At 38.9% G+C, this 16,743-nt stretch overlaps 1 protein-coding gene across 3 annotated transcripts in view; it reads left to right on the forward strand.

Annotated features, from left to right (window-relative positions):
* WBP4 (WW domain binding protein 4) overlaps nucleotides 1-16,743 on the forward strand; it is a 32,672-nt gene that overhangs the window by 3,475 nt on the left and 12,454 nt on the right. For 2 of the 3 annotated variants that reach the window (XM_006083495.3, XM_023748123.1), the window contains 6 exons: nucleotides 2,739-2,801; nucleotides 2,898-3,021; nucleotides 9,440-9,607; nucleotides 12,801-12,847; nucleotides 13,273-13,348; nucleotides 15,298-15,491. In XM_006083495.3, the coding sequence (XP_006083557.1) occupies nucleotides 2,739-2,801; nucleotides 2,898-3,021; nucleotides 9,440-9,607; nucleotides 12,801-12,847; nucleotides 13,273-13,348; nucleotides 15,298-15,491 (672 nt within the window). The remainder of the gene's footprint in view (nucleotides 1-2,738; nucleotides 2,802-2,897; nucleotides 3,022-9,439; nucleotides 9,608-12,800; nucleotides 12,848-13,272; nucleotides 13,349-15,297; nucleotides 15,492-16,743) is intronic. The other variant, XM_023748118.1, reaches the window with a different exon arrangement.

Below are 16,743 nucleotides of genomic sequence, written 5' to 3' on the forward strand. Positions count from 1 at the left end.
TCTAACTCAGTGCAACACCTGGAACATGGCACTCGCTCTGTGCTAAATGCAGAAATAACACAAGCGGGCATCCCAGAAATAAGTATCAGTGTTAATTAGAGTCCCTCCCCCCGAACCCCCTGCCCCCAGCTGAAAACGCTGGGGCTGTAATGCACTCACTAGTCCCACCTCTCGGTGTGCCGACTGGTGTCCCAAACCTGCACGGCCGGACCCTCGGAGAGAAAGCCCACAGCTACACCTGCCACATCCTCCTGAAGGTGCCCCAAACCACCTTCCAGGTCCCATATGCAAGAAGTCAACAGCCGGTCTCCTTCTATTACAGGATTCCCAGCGTCCGAATAAGTTAGAAAACAAGCAAACAGAAAATCCACATCGACGTTGTATTTGTTTAGTAGACATTTATTTACTACTAGAGGCCCAGTGCATGAAATTCGTGCATGGGTAGGGTCCTAGCAGCTGCGCTGCTGGCCGGGACCTCCCTTCCTCCTGCTGCCTGTGACCGCCAGCACCGCCAGCCGGGGCCTCCCTTCCTGTGATTGGGCAGCCAGCCCTGCCCCCTAGTCGAACTCCCGGTCGAGGGGACAGTTTGAATATTAGGCTTTTATTGTACAGGATTGTCTGCAAGAGACAGAAACATCGATGTGTCTACAAGGAGTTTGGGTTTTTCTTTTGGGTTTTGTTTTGTTTTTGGTCTTTTTTAATAGTTGCTAAAGTTCTTGACTGTCTTGTTTGACTTAGGCCCGTGGTTGGCAAACTGCAGCTCTCGAGCCACATGCGGCTCTTTGGCCCCTTGAGTGTGGCTCTTCCTAAACCTTAGGAGTACCCTAATTAAGTTCATAACAATGTACCTACCTGTATAGTTTAAGTTTAAAAAATTTGGCTCTCAAAAGAAATTTCAATCGTTGTACTGTTGATATTTGGCTCTGTTGACTAATGAGTTTGCCGACCACTGACTTAGGCCAACCTACACAAATCACTGATAGTGTCTTCCTTGGAGGGAAAGCAGTTCAATGAATTCCATGAGTTATGTAGAGTAAATAATTTCTCTAGGATAGTCTTTCTGCATCTCCTTGAATTGCTAATACACACCACTTTAACCTTTACTTAGAAACAAAATTAATTTATTTTTAATGGACCTGTAATAGTCTTTGTGGTGTATAATAAATTTTAGAAAAATTAATATATGAAAAAGGATGAACATTTGCCTTAAAAAGTCACATTTTTAAAGAGGAATTCACAGTACTTTAGAATAGCTCAGGTAATGCGTTGTGTAAGATTTGATTTACAAAACTTATTTTGCAAAGTTTAGCAGATAATTCTTATTGTGTACAACCATAGGGAGCATTTCTGGCTGTTTTAAATATGTGATAACATTCAATCACCCACCTCTGTCATTCATCCAAGTTACCACATTCCTCATAGGTTACCACTTTTCATTTTCTTGTCTAGCCTTCTATTGTTTCTATATGTATATAGGTTCTTAATCTAACGTACATAAAAGGTTACATACTATATACACTATATTGTACCATAGTTGTTTTGTTGTTGTTGCTTTTTTAATACATTTCTATTGATTTCAGAGAGGAAGAAAGAGGGAGAGAGAAATAGAAACATCATGATGAGAATCACCAATTGGCTGCCTCCTGCACTCCCCCTACTGGTGGTCGAGTCCCTAACCCAGGCATGAGCCCTTGATTGGAATCGAATTCAGGACCCTTCTATATGCAGGCTGAAGCTCTATCCGCTGAGCCAAACCAGCCAGGGCGTTTTGTTTTACTTTCTAATTGAACAGTATATCCTGAAGCTCTCTCCACATTAATTTTTAGGGAACTCTAATGTAGCAGTTTAATTTTGATAGATAGTTCCAAATTGTTCTTCATAGGAGTTTCACATTTTGTACCATTACCACATTATATAAGAATATTTGTTTATAATTAAGATAAATTTTTTAATGTCTACTTTTCTTCCAATATGGAAATATGGAGGAATATGGCTCTAAGGATCATTGGTTATTGTCTCTTATCTAATGTGGCAAGTAGAGCAGTGTAAATTCTAGAGACTTACTGGTTTTGACACTAGGTTGAGAGGTGTTTCTTGAGTTAAGATTTTTTTCCCACTCTTGTGGCTTCATGTCTTGTTTGAGTCCTCATTACAATCATAGTCACTAGATTAGTCATCAAGTGTACCTTGTATTTTCCTCCATTAATGTGGTAATCATGGTTATATTTTAAGCACCAAAGGAAATCTAGTCAGAAGGCATAATCTATAATAATAAAAGCGTAATATGCTAATTAGACCAGACAGCCAAACGACCTTGCAGATGAAGCCGCAGGGGCTGAGGCAGAGGCAGTTAGGGGCGATCAGGCAGGCAGGCAAGTGGTTAGGGGTGATCAGGCAGGCAAGCAGGCGAGCGGTTAGGAACCAGCAGTTCTGGATTGTGAGAGGGATGCCCAAGGGGTCCCAGATTGCGAGAGGGTGCAGGCCAGGCTGAGGGAACCCCCTCCCGTGGATGAATTTTGTGCACCAGGCCTCTAGTAATAAATAGTAGTTAAGTTCTATAGTATCATTTGGTAAAAAGGGCCAATTTGCATTCAAGTTATTTTGTATCTTTTTTACCAGTCATTTTAGTTTTAATTTTGTTATCCTCCATTCCCAAATTTACTGTTACTTTAATGTGAGCATTATGATGTTTATGTAGTATTCCTTTGTATTTTCTTTTTTCTTTTTTCATTTTCAAGAGTGTTGAATTTCATGAAAGAGGAAAGAATCATAAAGAAAATGTTGCAAAGAGGATCAGTGAGGTAATTTACTTTGTTTTTGTTTTGTTTTTTTGCCAGTTTTTCTATGTAAATATCAGTCTTTTATTTAGCTTTCACTTTTAAATGTGTCTTACAAAGATTAAACAGAAAAGCCTGGATAAGGCAAAGGAAGAAGAAAAAGCATCAAAGGAGTTTGCTGCAATGGAGGAAGCTGCCCTGAAAGCATACCAAGAGGATTTGAAAAGGCTTGGCTTAGAGTCAGGTAAAAAAAATAGCATGTTTTAAAATAACACCAGAGGTCATGCTAAGTTAGCTTTTATTATTTCCATAAAGAGGTTATACACTCAGAGTATATACTATTAGTGTTTTTCCTATGCATCATAGCCCTGTTTAGATTATGGAAGTTTGCTTATACACTTTTGTGTTGCTTTTAAAGCTTCAGATTTTAACACCTCCATTCACAACAACCATACTACATGGGTGGTTACCTAGTCCTAGTTATCCTAGGTCAGTGGTTCTTTTCAGAGACATTTGAGTTTTCTAGGTATCCTAATTATTTGGCTAAAAGAATTATTTATTAAAAAATAGGTATTGCATTATAACTACAGTTTATTTTATCCATATGGTAAAAACTGAATCATGTTTATTTATATGGTTGAATTACAGTGAATTAACCTTTTATGGACAAACTAGAGGCCCAGTGCACAAAATTCGTGCACTGGGGGGGGGGGGGGGGTGTCCCTCGCCCAGGCTGTACCCTCTCCAATCTGGGACCCCTCGGGGGATGTCTGACTGCCGATCCCTGTGGGATCGGGCCTAAACCAGCAGTCAGAAATCCCTCTCACAATCCGGGACTGCTGGGTCCTAACCACTTGCCTGCCTGATTGCCCCTAACCGCTTTTGCCTGCCAGCCTGATCACCCCCTAACCCAGTGGTTCTCAACCTTCTGGCCCTTTAAATACAGTTCCTCATGTTGTGACCCAACCATAAAATTACTTTCGTTGCTACTTCATAACTGTAATGTTGCTACTGTTATGAATCGTAATGTAAATATCTGATATGCAGGATGGTCTTAGGCGACCCCTGTGAAAGGGTCTTTCGACTGCCAAAGGGGTCACGACCCACAGGTTGAGAACCACTGCTAACCACTCCTCTACTGGCCTGATTAACACCTAACTGCTCTCCTGCCAGCCCAATTGCCCCCACCTACCCTCCCCTGCCGGCATGGTCACCCCCAGCTGCCCTCCCCTGCCGGTCTGATTTCACCCCCATCTGCCCTCCCCTGCTGGCCTGATCACCCCCAACTGCCCTCCCCTGCCGGCCTGATCTTGCTCCCAACTGCCCTCCTCTGATGGCCAATTTGGTTCTGATTGGTCGGTTTCTGTGCCAGTCAGCGTCTCTGGGCCTATCAACAGGGCCTGATCAGAAAGGCGGGGCTGGCCCTGACCAGTTTGGCTCAGTGGATAGAGCGTCAGTCTGCGGACTGAGGGGTCCCGGGTTCGATTCCGGTCAAGGGCATGTACCTTGGTTGCGGGCACATCCCCAGTGGGGAGTGTGCGGGAGGCAGCTGATCGATGTTTCTCTCTCATCAAAGTTTCTAGCTCTCTATCCCTCTCCCTTCCTCTCTGTAAAATATCAATAAAATATATTTAAAAAAGGAAAAGAAAGGCGGGGCTGATCAACAGCCTGGAGAGAAATGGAGGCGTGGCTGCTGGAGAGAAAGAGAGAGGCAAATGCTGATCAACAGCTGCCACAGAGGCTACGGATCAGACCTTGCTTCTCAGGCCTCTCTCCGGGCCTGTTTCGCAGCCCCCTCAGCAGTCAGTGGTGGGTCGCCATGGCATCCCAGCGCTGACTGTAAGACTGACTTCCAGTTGGTCGAGCCTCTGGTTGTGACGGACCCAGGGTTTTTATATATTAGCATTAACGGATTATTGCTAGAAAGTAGATTACTTTTTTTCTTTTTACTTTTTCATTGAGTATATTTGACAAACATTGTATAAGTTTAAGGTGTACAATGTGTTACTGTGATACTAATCCTATATAATAAAAGGCTAATATGCAAATTGTCCCCTCGGGAGTTCAACTGACTGGGAGTTTGACCACTCGCTATGATGTGCGCTGACCACCAGGGGGCAGCGCCGAACGAAGGAAGCCCCCGGCTGGCAGCCAGAGGAAGGAAGACACCGGCTGGCAGTTGGGGAAAGGAAGGAAGGCCCTGATCAGCCCTGATGGCCGGCCAGGCCTAGGGACCCTACCTGTGCACAAATTTTGTGCACCGGGCCTCTAGTACAGTGATGGCGAACCTATGACACACGTGTCAGAGGTGACACGCGAACTCATTTTTTTGGTTGATTTTTCTTTGTTAAATGGCATTTCAATATATATAAAATAATATCAAAAATTTAGTCTTTGTTTTACTATGGTTGCAAATATCAAAAAATTTCTATATGGGCCAGGCACCAGAGTTATGTTAGGGTTTTTCAAAATGCTGACACGCCGAGCTCAAAAGTTTCACCATCACTGCTCTAGTATATCATAGTCCCACTAGAGGCCCGGTGCACAAATTCATGCACAGTGGGGTCCAGCTGGCCCCATTCCCAATCGGGGTTGCGGGGGCTGATCGAGGCTGGGTGGGTCAAGGGGAGGGGCCTCGGGAAGTTGGCTGGCCAGCCCTGCCCCTGATGGGGGGGGGCTGGGCATGGGAGGGGCCACAGGCACTTAGCAGGGCCTGATGGGGGAATGGGCTGCAGTCTGTTGGCCAGCCAGCCCCAATCCCTGGTCAAACTCCCAGTCGAGGGGACAATTTGCATATAAGCCTTTTATTATATAGAGTGCCATTGTAGTGATATTTATCACATTACTTAATTGTAGTACAATATTTTTACCTATATTCATTACTCTATGCCGGCAATTTTCAACTGTTTTTATCTCACGGCACACATAAACTAATTACTAAAATACTGCAGCACACCAAAAATATATTCTATTATTTTGTCAACCTGACAAAAACCATAGGTATAATTTTGATTCATTTACACCAGACAGTTACTGTGTTGGCTGTTGTCATTTTTTATTTGGCACTCTAAGGGCAAAGAGGTCAGGTTTTGCATGTTTTAAAAATTCTTTGGGCACACAGGTTGAAAATCACTGCTCTATGCATTGCAGCTGTCGCCAACCAGTGGTCCGCGGACCACTGGTGGTCTGTGAAGTCAGAAAGGTTGGTGACCTCTGCATTAGAGCTCTGTGGATTATTTACTACTCATTGCAACTTTGTATCCTTAAACAGCAGCAGTCTTACTCTCCCACCCCCCCATTTCCTGGCAACCACCATTTTACTCTCTGTTTTTTATAAGTTTGACTATTGATTCTGTTGTTTATTTATTCTGCTGCTATAACCAGAGAGCCACACCAACAAGGGCTAAATTTGACTTTTTTAAGATTCCACAAAGGAGATAGACAGAACTTGTCTTTCTCTTTCTGACTTATCTCACTTAACACAGTGTGCTGAGGGTCCATTCATGTTGTCACAAATTGCAGGATATCCTTCTTTTCCATGCTTGAATACTCTTCCATACTACATGTTTTTTAATCCATTCATCTGTTGATGGGCATTTAGGTTTCCACATTTTGGTTGTTGTGAATATAATGCAATAAACGCAGGAGTGCATATATCTCTTGGAGATCCTGTTTTTATTTCCTTTGGGTGTATACCCAGAAGTGGAATTACTGGAATCTATGATAAATCTATTTTTAATTTTTTTGAAGAACTTCCATATTGTTTTCCATAGTGATTAGACCAATTTTCAGTCACACCAAGAGTGTATAAGGGTTTCCTTTTCTTCACATTTTTGCCAGCAACAAAGTAAATAATTTGAGGGTTTGAAGATACTCAGTTCCAGATAAAAAGCATTTATCTAGCCCGGCCAGCGTGGCTCTGGTTGAGCATCGACCTATGAACCAGGAAATCACGGTTTGATTCCGGTCGGCACAGATGCCTAGGTTGGGGGCTCGGTCCCCAGTAGGGGGCATATAGGAAGCAGCTAATCAATGATTTTCTGTCATTGATGTTTCTGTCTCCCTCTCCCTTCCTCTCTAAAATCAATAAAAAAATATTAAAAGATTTTTTTTAAAGCATTCATCTATCTTGTTATTAAATTTAGGCTTTACGTGGGGGAACTTTTTTTCCATGACATATCCATTGTCCTTAAACCAGGCATATTGCAAGTCACAGTTGTTGATCTTACATAATGGTGTGGTCGTTGGCATGGATTGGTATTTTTACTCTAATAAAAACTGCTTTCAGTTAAGTTTTTAAACAGAATAGCAGTTAATTGACATTGCCCTCATCAAATAAAAACAGTTATAACCAGACTTTAAAAATATTATCCTGGATATTGCTAGTTAAAATGGGGAAAGCATTATTTTACAAAGATAAAGCTACATGTTTATAAGATGTATAAGGTGTTTATAAGGGAGAAAAGATTATTGGCATCAGGAAGGCCGGGGAGGGCTGGGGGGTTAAAAGATCAACTGAAGGACTTGTATGCATGCATATAAGCATAACCATTGGACACAAGTCCCTGTAGGGTAGGGGAGGCTGGGGGAAGGTCAAGGGGGGAAAAAAAATAGGAGACATACGTACTACTCTTTGTAATATTTTAAGCAATAAAACAAAATTAAAAAAAGAAGATGTTGGCATTCCTACAGAATTAAAGAGTAGTAGTCATCAAATATATGCCTTGGGAGAATTCATAATTTTTGTAGCATTTTCCTGAATGAGATATATATTCCTTTATTAAAAGTACAACAATTCAGTATAAAGAATTTTTAAAATAAAGTTATACATTTTATGTTATGGTCTATTTGGAGATTGTCTTATTTTTTCTTACATTATGTCAAGTACATCTTTTCTTTTGAATAACTAAGGATATACAGAGTGGTTAGGATCACAGGTTTCAAGTCAACCAGAATTATCTCTTGTTAGCTATACAACCTTCAGTTTTTATTAAAATTAAGTAATAAGCCCTAACCGGTTTGGCTCAGTGGATAGAGCATCGGCCTGCGGACTGAAGGGTCCCAGGTTCGATTCCGGTCAAGGGCATGTACCTTGGTTGCAGGCACATCCCCAGTAGTGGGTATGCAGGAGGCAGCTCATCGATGTTTCTCACTCTCTATGCCTCTCCCTTCCTCTCTGTTAAAAATCAATAAAATATATTTTAAAAAATAAAATAATAAAGTAAAATTAAGTAATAAAGTAATATAATCGTATAAATTGCTTATTACAAGCGTGACACTTGTAACAATGTTTAATAAAGGGTATAAAATGCCATAAAAATGCCAACATTTATTTCATTTCTTCCTGGTTGACATTTAGGTTGCTTAGAGTTTTTCATTGTTAGAATGTTTCAGTGAGCATCCTTATGTGTGAGTGTTTTTGCATTTATCCCTATAAGTTTACTTTCTAGAAGTAAGATTGCCAAAACCAAGTCTGAATATATTTTGTAGATTGATAGTTAATACTCCAGCAATGTCTCCAAGATTAATACTTTTGCTAGAAATAAAGTTAATTTATTAATTGATGTTGGGAATGACTGGCTAATCTTTAGAAAAAAGTAAAACCATAAAAACTGCCTGTTTTTTCATACCCATAGATTAGACAGACCAACACTGGATTCAGTCATTCTTTTCAGTACTTATTGATCTAATACCAAAAAAATTACATTTCTTTGAATATTAGTGAAGGTAAATGTTAATTTTCTGAATTACCTCTGTACTTTTTGCCCATTTTTCTGTTACAGTATTGGATTTGTAAGGGATTTTGGTTAGGAACATTAATCCTCTGTCATATTTGTTATAAATATTTGTCATTTTTTTCTGTGTATATGTGTGGGGGGTTTTTTGCCATATGCAATAATTCTAATTTGTATGTAGTTAAATTTAACATTATTTTACTTTGTGGGGGTTTTTAAAATATATTTTTATTGATTTCAGAGAGGAAGGGAGAGAGAGAGAAAGAAACATCAATGATGAGAGAGAATCATTGATTGGCTGCCTCCTGCACGCCCCCTGCTGGGGATCGAGCCCACAACACGGGCATGTGCCCTTGACTGGAATCAAACCTGGGACCCTTCAGTCCGCAGGCTATGCTCTATCCACTATGCCAAACCAGCTAGGGCAGGGTTTTTTGTTTTTGTTTTTGTTTTGTTTTTAATATCTTTCATATGAAATTAATATTGATATAAAAACATGAGAGATACTTAGGAGAGGTGAACAGCTTAACTTTTTTCCAAATAATTAGCCAGTCAGTCCAACATCATTTATTAAATGATCTCTCTTCCCCTATAATAGGAAACACCAGGAATCTGCAATTGGATCTATTTCTGTACTGTTCTGTTTCAGTCATTTATTTCCCTATTCCTGGATCAGTTGTATACTGTCTTTTTTACCATAGTTTTAGAATAAATTTTAATACCTGATAGTACTAGATTCCTGTTTCACTTCTATTTTGTAATTCCCCTGGATATTGGTGCATGTTTAGTTTTCCATATAAGCTTTATAATGATGTGTCAAGTTCCCAAAAGAATCTTAGCAGGTTTTTTATTTTAATATTATTTATGTTTTATCGGGGGTGGGGGGGTTTTATTGTCTACTTCACCCTTCTCTCATCTTTCCTCTAGAAATTTCAGAGCCAAGCATATCACCAAAAACCAGCACTGTCCCACCCATCTCTGCATCAAATCAGCAGAAAGAAAAGAAGAAAAAGAAAAAAGACCCTTCAAAGGGCAGATGGGTAGAAGGCATAACCTCTGAAGGTTACCATTACTATTATGATCTTATCACTGGAGGTAAGTCACGTGTTCATAGAGCTGCGGAGAATTATAATTGACAGTTTATTTTGTCTTTAGACATCTAGTTAATATTGGAATATTTAAACAGTGAAATACTATAACTATACATTTTTGCCACTAAATAGTAAAAAAATTATGTGCCCTTTAAAAAGGTACCCTTCTCAGAGTGACTCAGTATCTTAGTTAGTTAAAGCCTTAATATTGGGTTCCTTACAAACAAACTAAAGCTTTATATTTTTTCAATAGAACCTTCTAAAACAATGAGCTACATGTAAATAAAGCATTTTATGTGGAATAAAGGTATTTCAGATCCACTTCACAAATTGCAGGAGTTTTATTCTGTGGAGGAGATTTTCTATCCAAGAGCATACTGAGAACCAGAAACTGATTTCTTTTTTGTGTAGCTGTCTTGATTGACTTAGTAAATTACCCCTCCCCGTGAATGTTTTGGATATCAATTTCTAATAAAATGCACAATGGTATCCTATATAATAAAAGGGTAATATGCCAATAGACCGAAAAGCAGAACAACTGAACAACCAATCAAACTTAATATGCTAATGATATGCTAAGGCTGTTTAACAGCTCACTGTGATGTGCACTGACCACCAGGGGGCAGACAGTCAACTGGTAGACCAGTTGCTATGACGTGCACTGACTACCAGGGGGCAGATGCTCCAACCGGTAGGAGCATCTGGGGTCCGGCTGATCAGGACTGAGCGAGATGAGCCGGACACGCCCTGGAGCCCTCCCGTGGTCCCTCCCTGGCCCTATCTCACAGGCCACTCCCCTTGGGAGGGTGCCAGACACAGGGCTCATGGGACTAATTGGGTGTGAGCCTGAGGCAGGCACAGTGGGGCCGGGGTGAGTGGGAGTGGCAGGTAGGAGCCGTAGGCGGCGTTGGAATGCGGGTTTCTGCCCAATCCCTGCAGGCCACCCAGAGGGACCCCACCCATGCATGAATTCGTGCACTGGGCCTCTAGTTTCTTAATAAAACTATCAAAAACATTTTTTTATTTTTTCTTTAAAATGAAATATATTTGGTATTTTTATTCCATGTAAATTCTGGCATAAATAAATGAATTTGTTATACATTTACTCTTCAAAACCATAAAATTTAGTACCAGAAATAAACAATTAAGTGAGATACAAGGAAGAATTTTAAAGAGCTATAATGTAAGAGAGATGTAATTAAGATTATATGGGAGCCAAAATAGGAATTAATTGTGATTATGTGGATCTGAGAGATTACCACTGAAATTACTTATGAGCTGATCTACAAGTTAAAATGAGGATGTCAGGAATGATGTCATCATACCATTTGTATTCCTAGCACTTAACGCAGTGTGCCTGGCATTGTACAGATACTCCATTGGTATTTGCTTTTAATATATTTATTGAATTTTTTTACAGAGAGGAAGGGAGAGGAATAGAGAGTTAGAAACATCGATGAGAGACATATCGATCAGCTGCCTCCAGCACACCCCCTATTGGGGATGTGCCCACAACCAAGGTACATGCCCTTGACCGGAATCGAACCTGGGACCATTCAGTCCACAAGCCGACGCTCTATCCACTGAGCCAAACCAGTTAGGACTCTATTGGTATTTTGATTGAAAAAGATTGCAGTAGCTTATTATGAGGGTACAGCAGGTATTCCACATAGATAGAACAATATCTATAATAATAAAAGCGTAACATGCAAATTGACCAAACGGCCGAACAGTGGAATGACCTTACGGACAAAGCTGGGGCTGCGAAGGCCTCCTCTTGCATGAATTTCATGCATTGGGCCTCTAGTGACTCTATAAAGGTTTGAGCCCCTACCGGGTGGCTCAGTTGATTGGAGCATTGTCCCTTGCAATCAAACGTGATTGCAGGTTCAACTTCCATTTAGGGCACATACCTAAGTTTCCAGTCCGATCCCTGGTCAGGGGTGTACAGGAGGCAACCAATTGATGTTTCTTTCTCTCCCTCCTCCTCTTTCTCCCTCCTTTAAAAATTCAATTTAAAAAAACCTTTGGGTGAGGATTTTTAAAATAAAGAAGGCTTGAAAGTTTGGGAAATAGTTATCTGGTAGAGGTAAAGCATAAGGTTCTTTGAAGATGACATGGTAGAAGAGCCTGGAAAAATAGATTTGGGCCATATCATAGAGGACTCAGAAAATGATGGTTCCCTTTACTAAGATATGAAATATGGAAACATACATAAGTTTAAGTGGGATGGTTAATTCATATTTGGATATGTTGAGGTTGAGGTATCTATAGAATATTCATGTGGCAATTTTCCTAACTCCCAACTCTAATTCATAATTAGAGTTGGGAGTTTGGGAGTGTAGATAATACATTAACTTTTAGGAGTATGTGAGATCACAAGAAAAAAAAAGAGAACAAAAGGTAACATGGTGGGTAGTACATATATTAAAGGGATGGATAGAAGAAAGCCAGGGGAAAAAAAGTTAAGAATAGAAGGCAGGAAATGAGATCAGAAAATTAATCATGAAGAAAACCTTGGGCTATAAGTAGTAGTAGTATTATGATCTTTAGAACCATGATCAGTTTCAAACTACATAGAAATAGTAATAATGACTCAGTTTGCACTGAGCCGTAAGTGAAGTGCACGTTGTAGTTTAGCAGTGAATCATAGATTATTATATGCTAAGGATTATACGTCTTTCAAATTTATATAGAAACTATTATGTCTTTTCTCCCTTCTAGTGCCTATTGCTTGCTTCCTTTTTTCACCATCCTTCTTTATATACTCTTTCTCAGCATACTTGTTTTTAATTCCTGCATACTTCGTCTTGTTCCTCTTTTGAGTCATTTGTTCTATATCTCACTCACCCCTCCAAAGATGTCAAAAGGCCATGTCATTCCTTCCAGATTTTTCAAGCCTGAAATTCATGAAGTTTTTAAGAGAAGCCCTACCTGGCTCTAATAATTCCTGTGGAAGTACCAGTAACTTGTAATGATTCTGTCCTTCCTTGGTCATGTAGCATTTACATGTATTGTTCTGCACAATGCTACTGGATGCATGTTGGTTCTTTCTATTTTTCAATTATGTTTTTATCTGTAGACCTTAGTGTTTTGTACACATTGAATAGCATGTAAATTTTTGCCAAAGTGAATTTTTTGGAAACTTTTTTTTAAAGCAAAAGGATTTTATAAATGCAATGTATTTTTGTTTTAAGCATCTCAATGGGAGAAACCTGAAGGATTTCAAGGAAACTTAAAAAAGGTAACTGAAGTACATTAATAGTGTCTTTGATTTATTCTTTAAAGTGATTGGCTTCTGGGGTTTTGGTAGAGTTTTATTAAGCAAATTTACTTTCAAATAAGCCCCTCCTCCCCCAAACTCTTTGTTCCTTTTCTTCTATAATCTTTTCATTAGTAGGCTGGGTAGAGGTTAAAAGTGATATCTTTTCAAAAACTCCATACAGGGTAAATATTACTAGTTGCCGTTCACATGTCCCCTGTCCATCTGTGAAAAATTGTTCCTAGCTTTCAGAGGTGAGCATAAACCAAGCTTTCTGGCCATGATCTGTACCACCGCCGCTAACTCCCAGGTTTCGAGAGAAAAGGAGAGGGTGGCTAATTCTGCCTTAGTTATCTAATATATAACTACATTGTTTTCCATCTATGCTGTTTTTTTCGTCTCATTAGACAGCAGGGAAGGCTGTTTGGGTAGAAGGTTTAAGTGAAGATGGTTACACCTATTATTATAATACAGAAACAGGAGGTAAGTATTACCTTTGATCATCTTAAGAATCTAAAATTATACCTGAAACTGCTTCTTAGCCTGCTAATGAATCATCTAAACTAGGGAATTTTAGTACATACAGTGATAAGCATATTTTTATAAAATGTATTATTTTTTGTAATTTAGAAAAACACATTAATTCTCATGGAAAAACAAAAGGATTTCTATATATAATATACTGCACTATGCTATGTAATTCTCAATTGATACTGCATTCATAAATTTTAAAAATTGAGTCATTTTTACTTTCTCTACCATTACTGATTTTTATTATGATTATTTTAGAAATATAATCATTACCTTGGAAAGTACCTTAAAGATCAATTTGCCTTTTCCTTTTTCAAAAAACAAAACTGATGGTGTTTTTGCAGTGGCTGAGGTTGTCAAATTTTCACTTTTATCAGTTTAATAATGTTCCAGTTATATAAGTATTTACAAAACATGCCTAATTATTAACTAATTATTACATTTTTAAAATTAAAAATTTAATTTCATAAAACTGCCTTTCAAGTAATGGTACTTGATTTCTCTGCAGTTAATATCAAAATAGCTATAATATCAGTGTAACTTTGACAAGTTTGTGTTTTGTTTAATTCATACTAACCAAAGCCTTCTGCATAGCATTAAATCTTGTAGGAGGAAAAGAAAAGGTCTTTTAACCTTTAAATGGATACCTAGCCTGCCCAATGATAGCAATGGTTCTATCTCAGTTAAGTTGAGATACTGAATCTTTATAGAGATTAAGGAATATATAATGTAACTCTAGAGTAAGAGCTGAATTTAACACACAACTTCTTTCCTTACCAGGTATATGATTGTGGGCAAGTCATTGAGCCTATAGGTCCTCTTAAGTAAAATAGAGACCATCACTTATTCTGTGGGGTCATGAGAGTCAGGTGTCTATAAAATTCCCAGAACAGTGCCTGATATCTATTATATATATACAAATTATTTATTATTTATTTCCTGAAGATTCTTTCGTTATTTATGTAAAATAGAGACCAAAAAAAAGTAATTTTTAAAAAAATGTTTTTATTGATTTCAGAGAGAAAGGGAGGGGAGAAAGAGAGAGAAACATCGATTGGCTGCCTCCTGCATGCCCCACACTGGGAATGGAGCCTGCAACCTGGGCATATGCCCTGACCGGGAATCAAACCGTGACCTCCTGGTTCATAGATCGAGACTCAACCACTGAGCCACACCAGCCGGGCAGTAATGTTTTTATTAGTGCTTGAAAGTATCCTATATTAAAAAGGGATTGTACATATTGATTTGTCCTCAAAAGTTTTAGTTTATGTCTAGACCAGTGTGATTATTAATAGAGCCCTTTCCAGTCTTAAATCTCTCCCAACTGGACAATAAATTTTAGGATCCCTCTCCCTTTTATTAAACTAAAAATATAGATTGACTGCAAGATAATTAGAAATGCTATCATTTTACTAAAAGCCCAATAGGCCACTAGGTGGCAGTAGAGTTCAATCAAGGTTTTTTCCCTACTAGAAAAATGACAAATTATATTCATTTAGATTTTTACAGTATGATTTCTCTTTGTAAAGATCCTAGGAAATCTTTGTGGTAAATAAGTTCCAGGAAATCTGATGTGTGCTCATTATTACATACATTTCCTGAAATCAGTGTCAGTTAAATTGTGGAAATCCTTAGAAAGTATTTTCTAGTTCTTAGGCCTCTTTCCATCAGGGCTGTAATTGATACACCTAATGAATCAAGGTTGTTTGAAATAAATTTCTGAAAGATACAAGAGCAAGAGCTAACAGAATTCTTATTTATTATTTTCTTGACCGGTGATGGTATAAAATAGATGCAGAGTTGTCATTTAACAATATAAGTGACGGGAAGCATTATATTGAGAATTACTTCTGAATTGAATTGGTAACCAAATAACATGACTACTTTAATGTGTTGGATAGAATCCAGATGGGAAAAACCTGATGATTTTATTCCACACTCTGGCGATCTGCTTTCTAGTAAAGTCAATGAAAAGTCACTTGGCACCCTGGAAGAATCCAAATCATCAAATTCACATAGTGATTCTGATGGGGAACAGGAAGAACAAAAAGTAGAGGTCTCTACAGAAACACCAAAGCTAAAAATAAAGTTTAAGGTAGGTGCTGGATTTACTCTTTATAAAAGTTTATCAATTTATAAAAAGCACTTCAGACTTTCTTAAATTTTCTGGTAAAAGATAGACATAAAACCAAGACCTGTATTTTGGTAACTGGATAAATAGCTGTACCATTTATTGTTACCTGTTTGGTAGTAAGACAGTAAATTTATTTTTAGACGTCCTAAACTTGAGCTGCGTCATTGAAAGAGAGCTGTCTGAACATGCAAATCAGAATGTCTAGGCTACATATGTTGAGTATCATTAACAAACTGGTAGTAATTTAAATTTCAGAATGGGTGCAGTAATCTAGGAAAATAACCTTGGAGAACATTAAACATTTAAGTGGCAGACAGAGAAAGAGGAGCCCACAAGTAGAATGAGAAAAGAGTGATTAGGAAGGTGTGCAAAGAAGCAGAAGAATTTATCTCAGAAGCCAGAGGAATAGAGAGCATCCAGGATTAATTAGGCCTAGAAAAAGGAAAATGTCCATTGAATTTTGCAATAATGAAGTCCTGGATACCCTTCTAGCAATTTCACAGGAGTTTTGGATGGTAGAACGCAGATTACAGGGGGATGAAAAGTGTTTCATTATGTGGTATATATAGTTTGAATATGAAATGAAAGTAGAAATTAGGTGATAGGATGTTGGCTACATATTAATCATGAGAGATTATGGTAGTGATATTTTTGTTGAGAAGGACCCCAAAAGAGGTAGAAAGGGAATACCAACAGGGATAGGTAAATAGGTTGGTCTTGAACAAGGAATAAACTCATTTTATATAAGACGATAAGGTTTTCATTTTCTTTAAGAAGGTATGACTATGGTATGACTACGGATGAGTTGGTATCAAGGAGGAAATTGAAAGAGTCATGCCACTTAGTCTCAGTTTACTCATTCATAAAGAAATCAAGATTGCTTGCTGAGGGTAAGGAGCTGTGAAGAGCTTGACAACATTTATGAATTGAAATAGTCACTGAGCTGGAATGGGAGAGGAAATGAACCAAGATTGATAGGTTGAGTGCCTAGCCATGGTAGGAAAGTAAAAACAGATTTATACAGTATTAGTGGCCCGGTGCACAAAATTCGTGCACAGGGGCAGCGGGGCGGGGCGGGGTGTGAGGGGGGTGTTCCTCAGCCCAGCCTGAACCCTCTCCAATCTAGGACCCTCGGGGGATGTCGGACTGCCTATGGCAGGGGTCCTCAAACTACGGCCCACGGGCCACATGCGGCCCGCCGAACATTTATCCG

Source organism: Myotis lucifugus, unplaced genomic scaffold, assembly GCF_000147115.1.
Source record: "Myotis lucifugus unplaced genomic scaffold, Myoluc2.0 scaffold_7, whole genome shotgun sequence".
NCBI lineage: Eukaryota > Metazoa > Chordata > Mammalia > Chiroptera > Vespertilionidae > Myotis > Myotis lucifugus.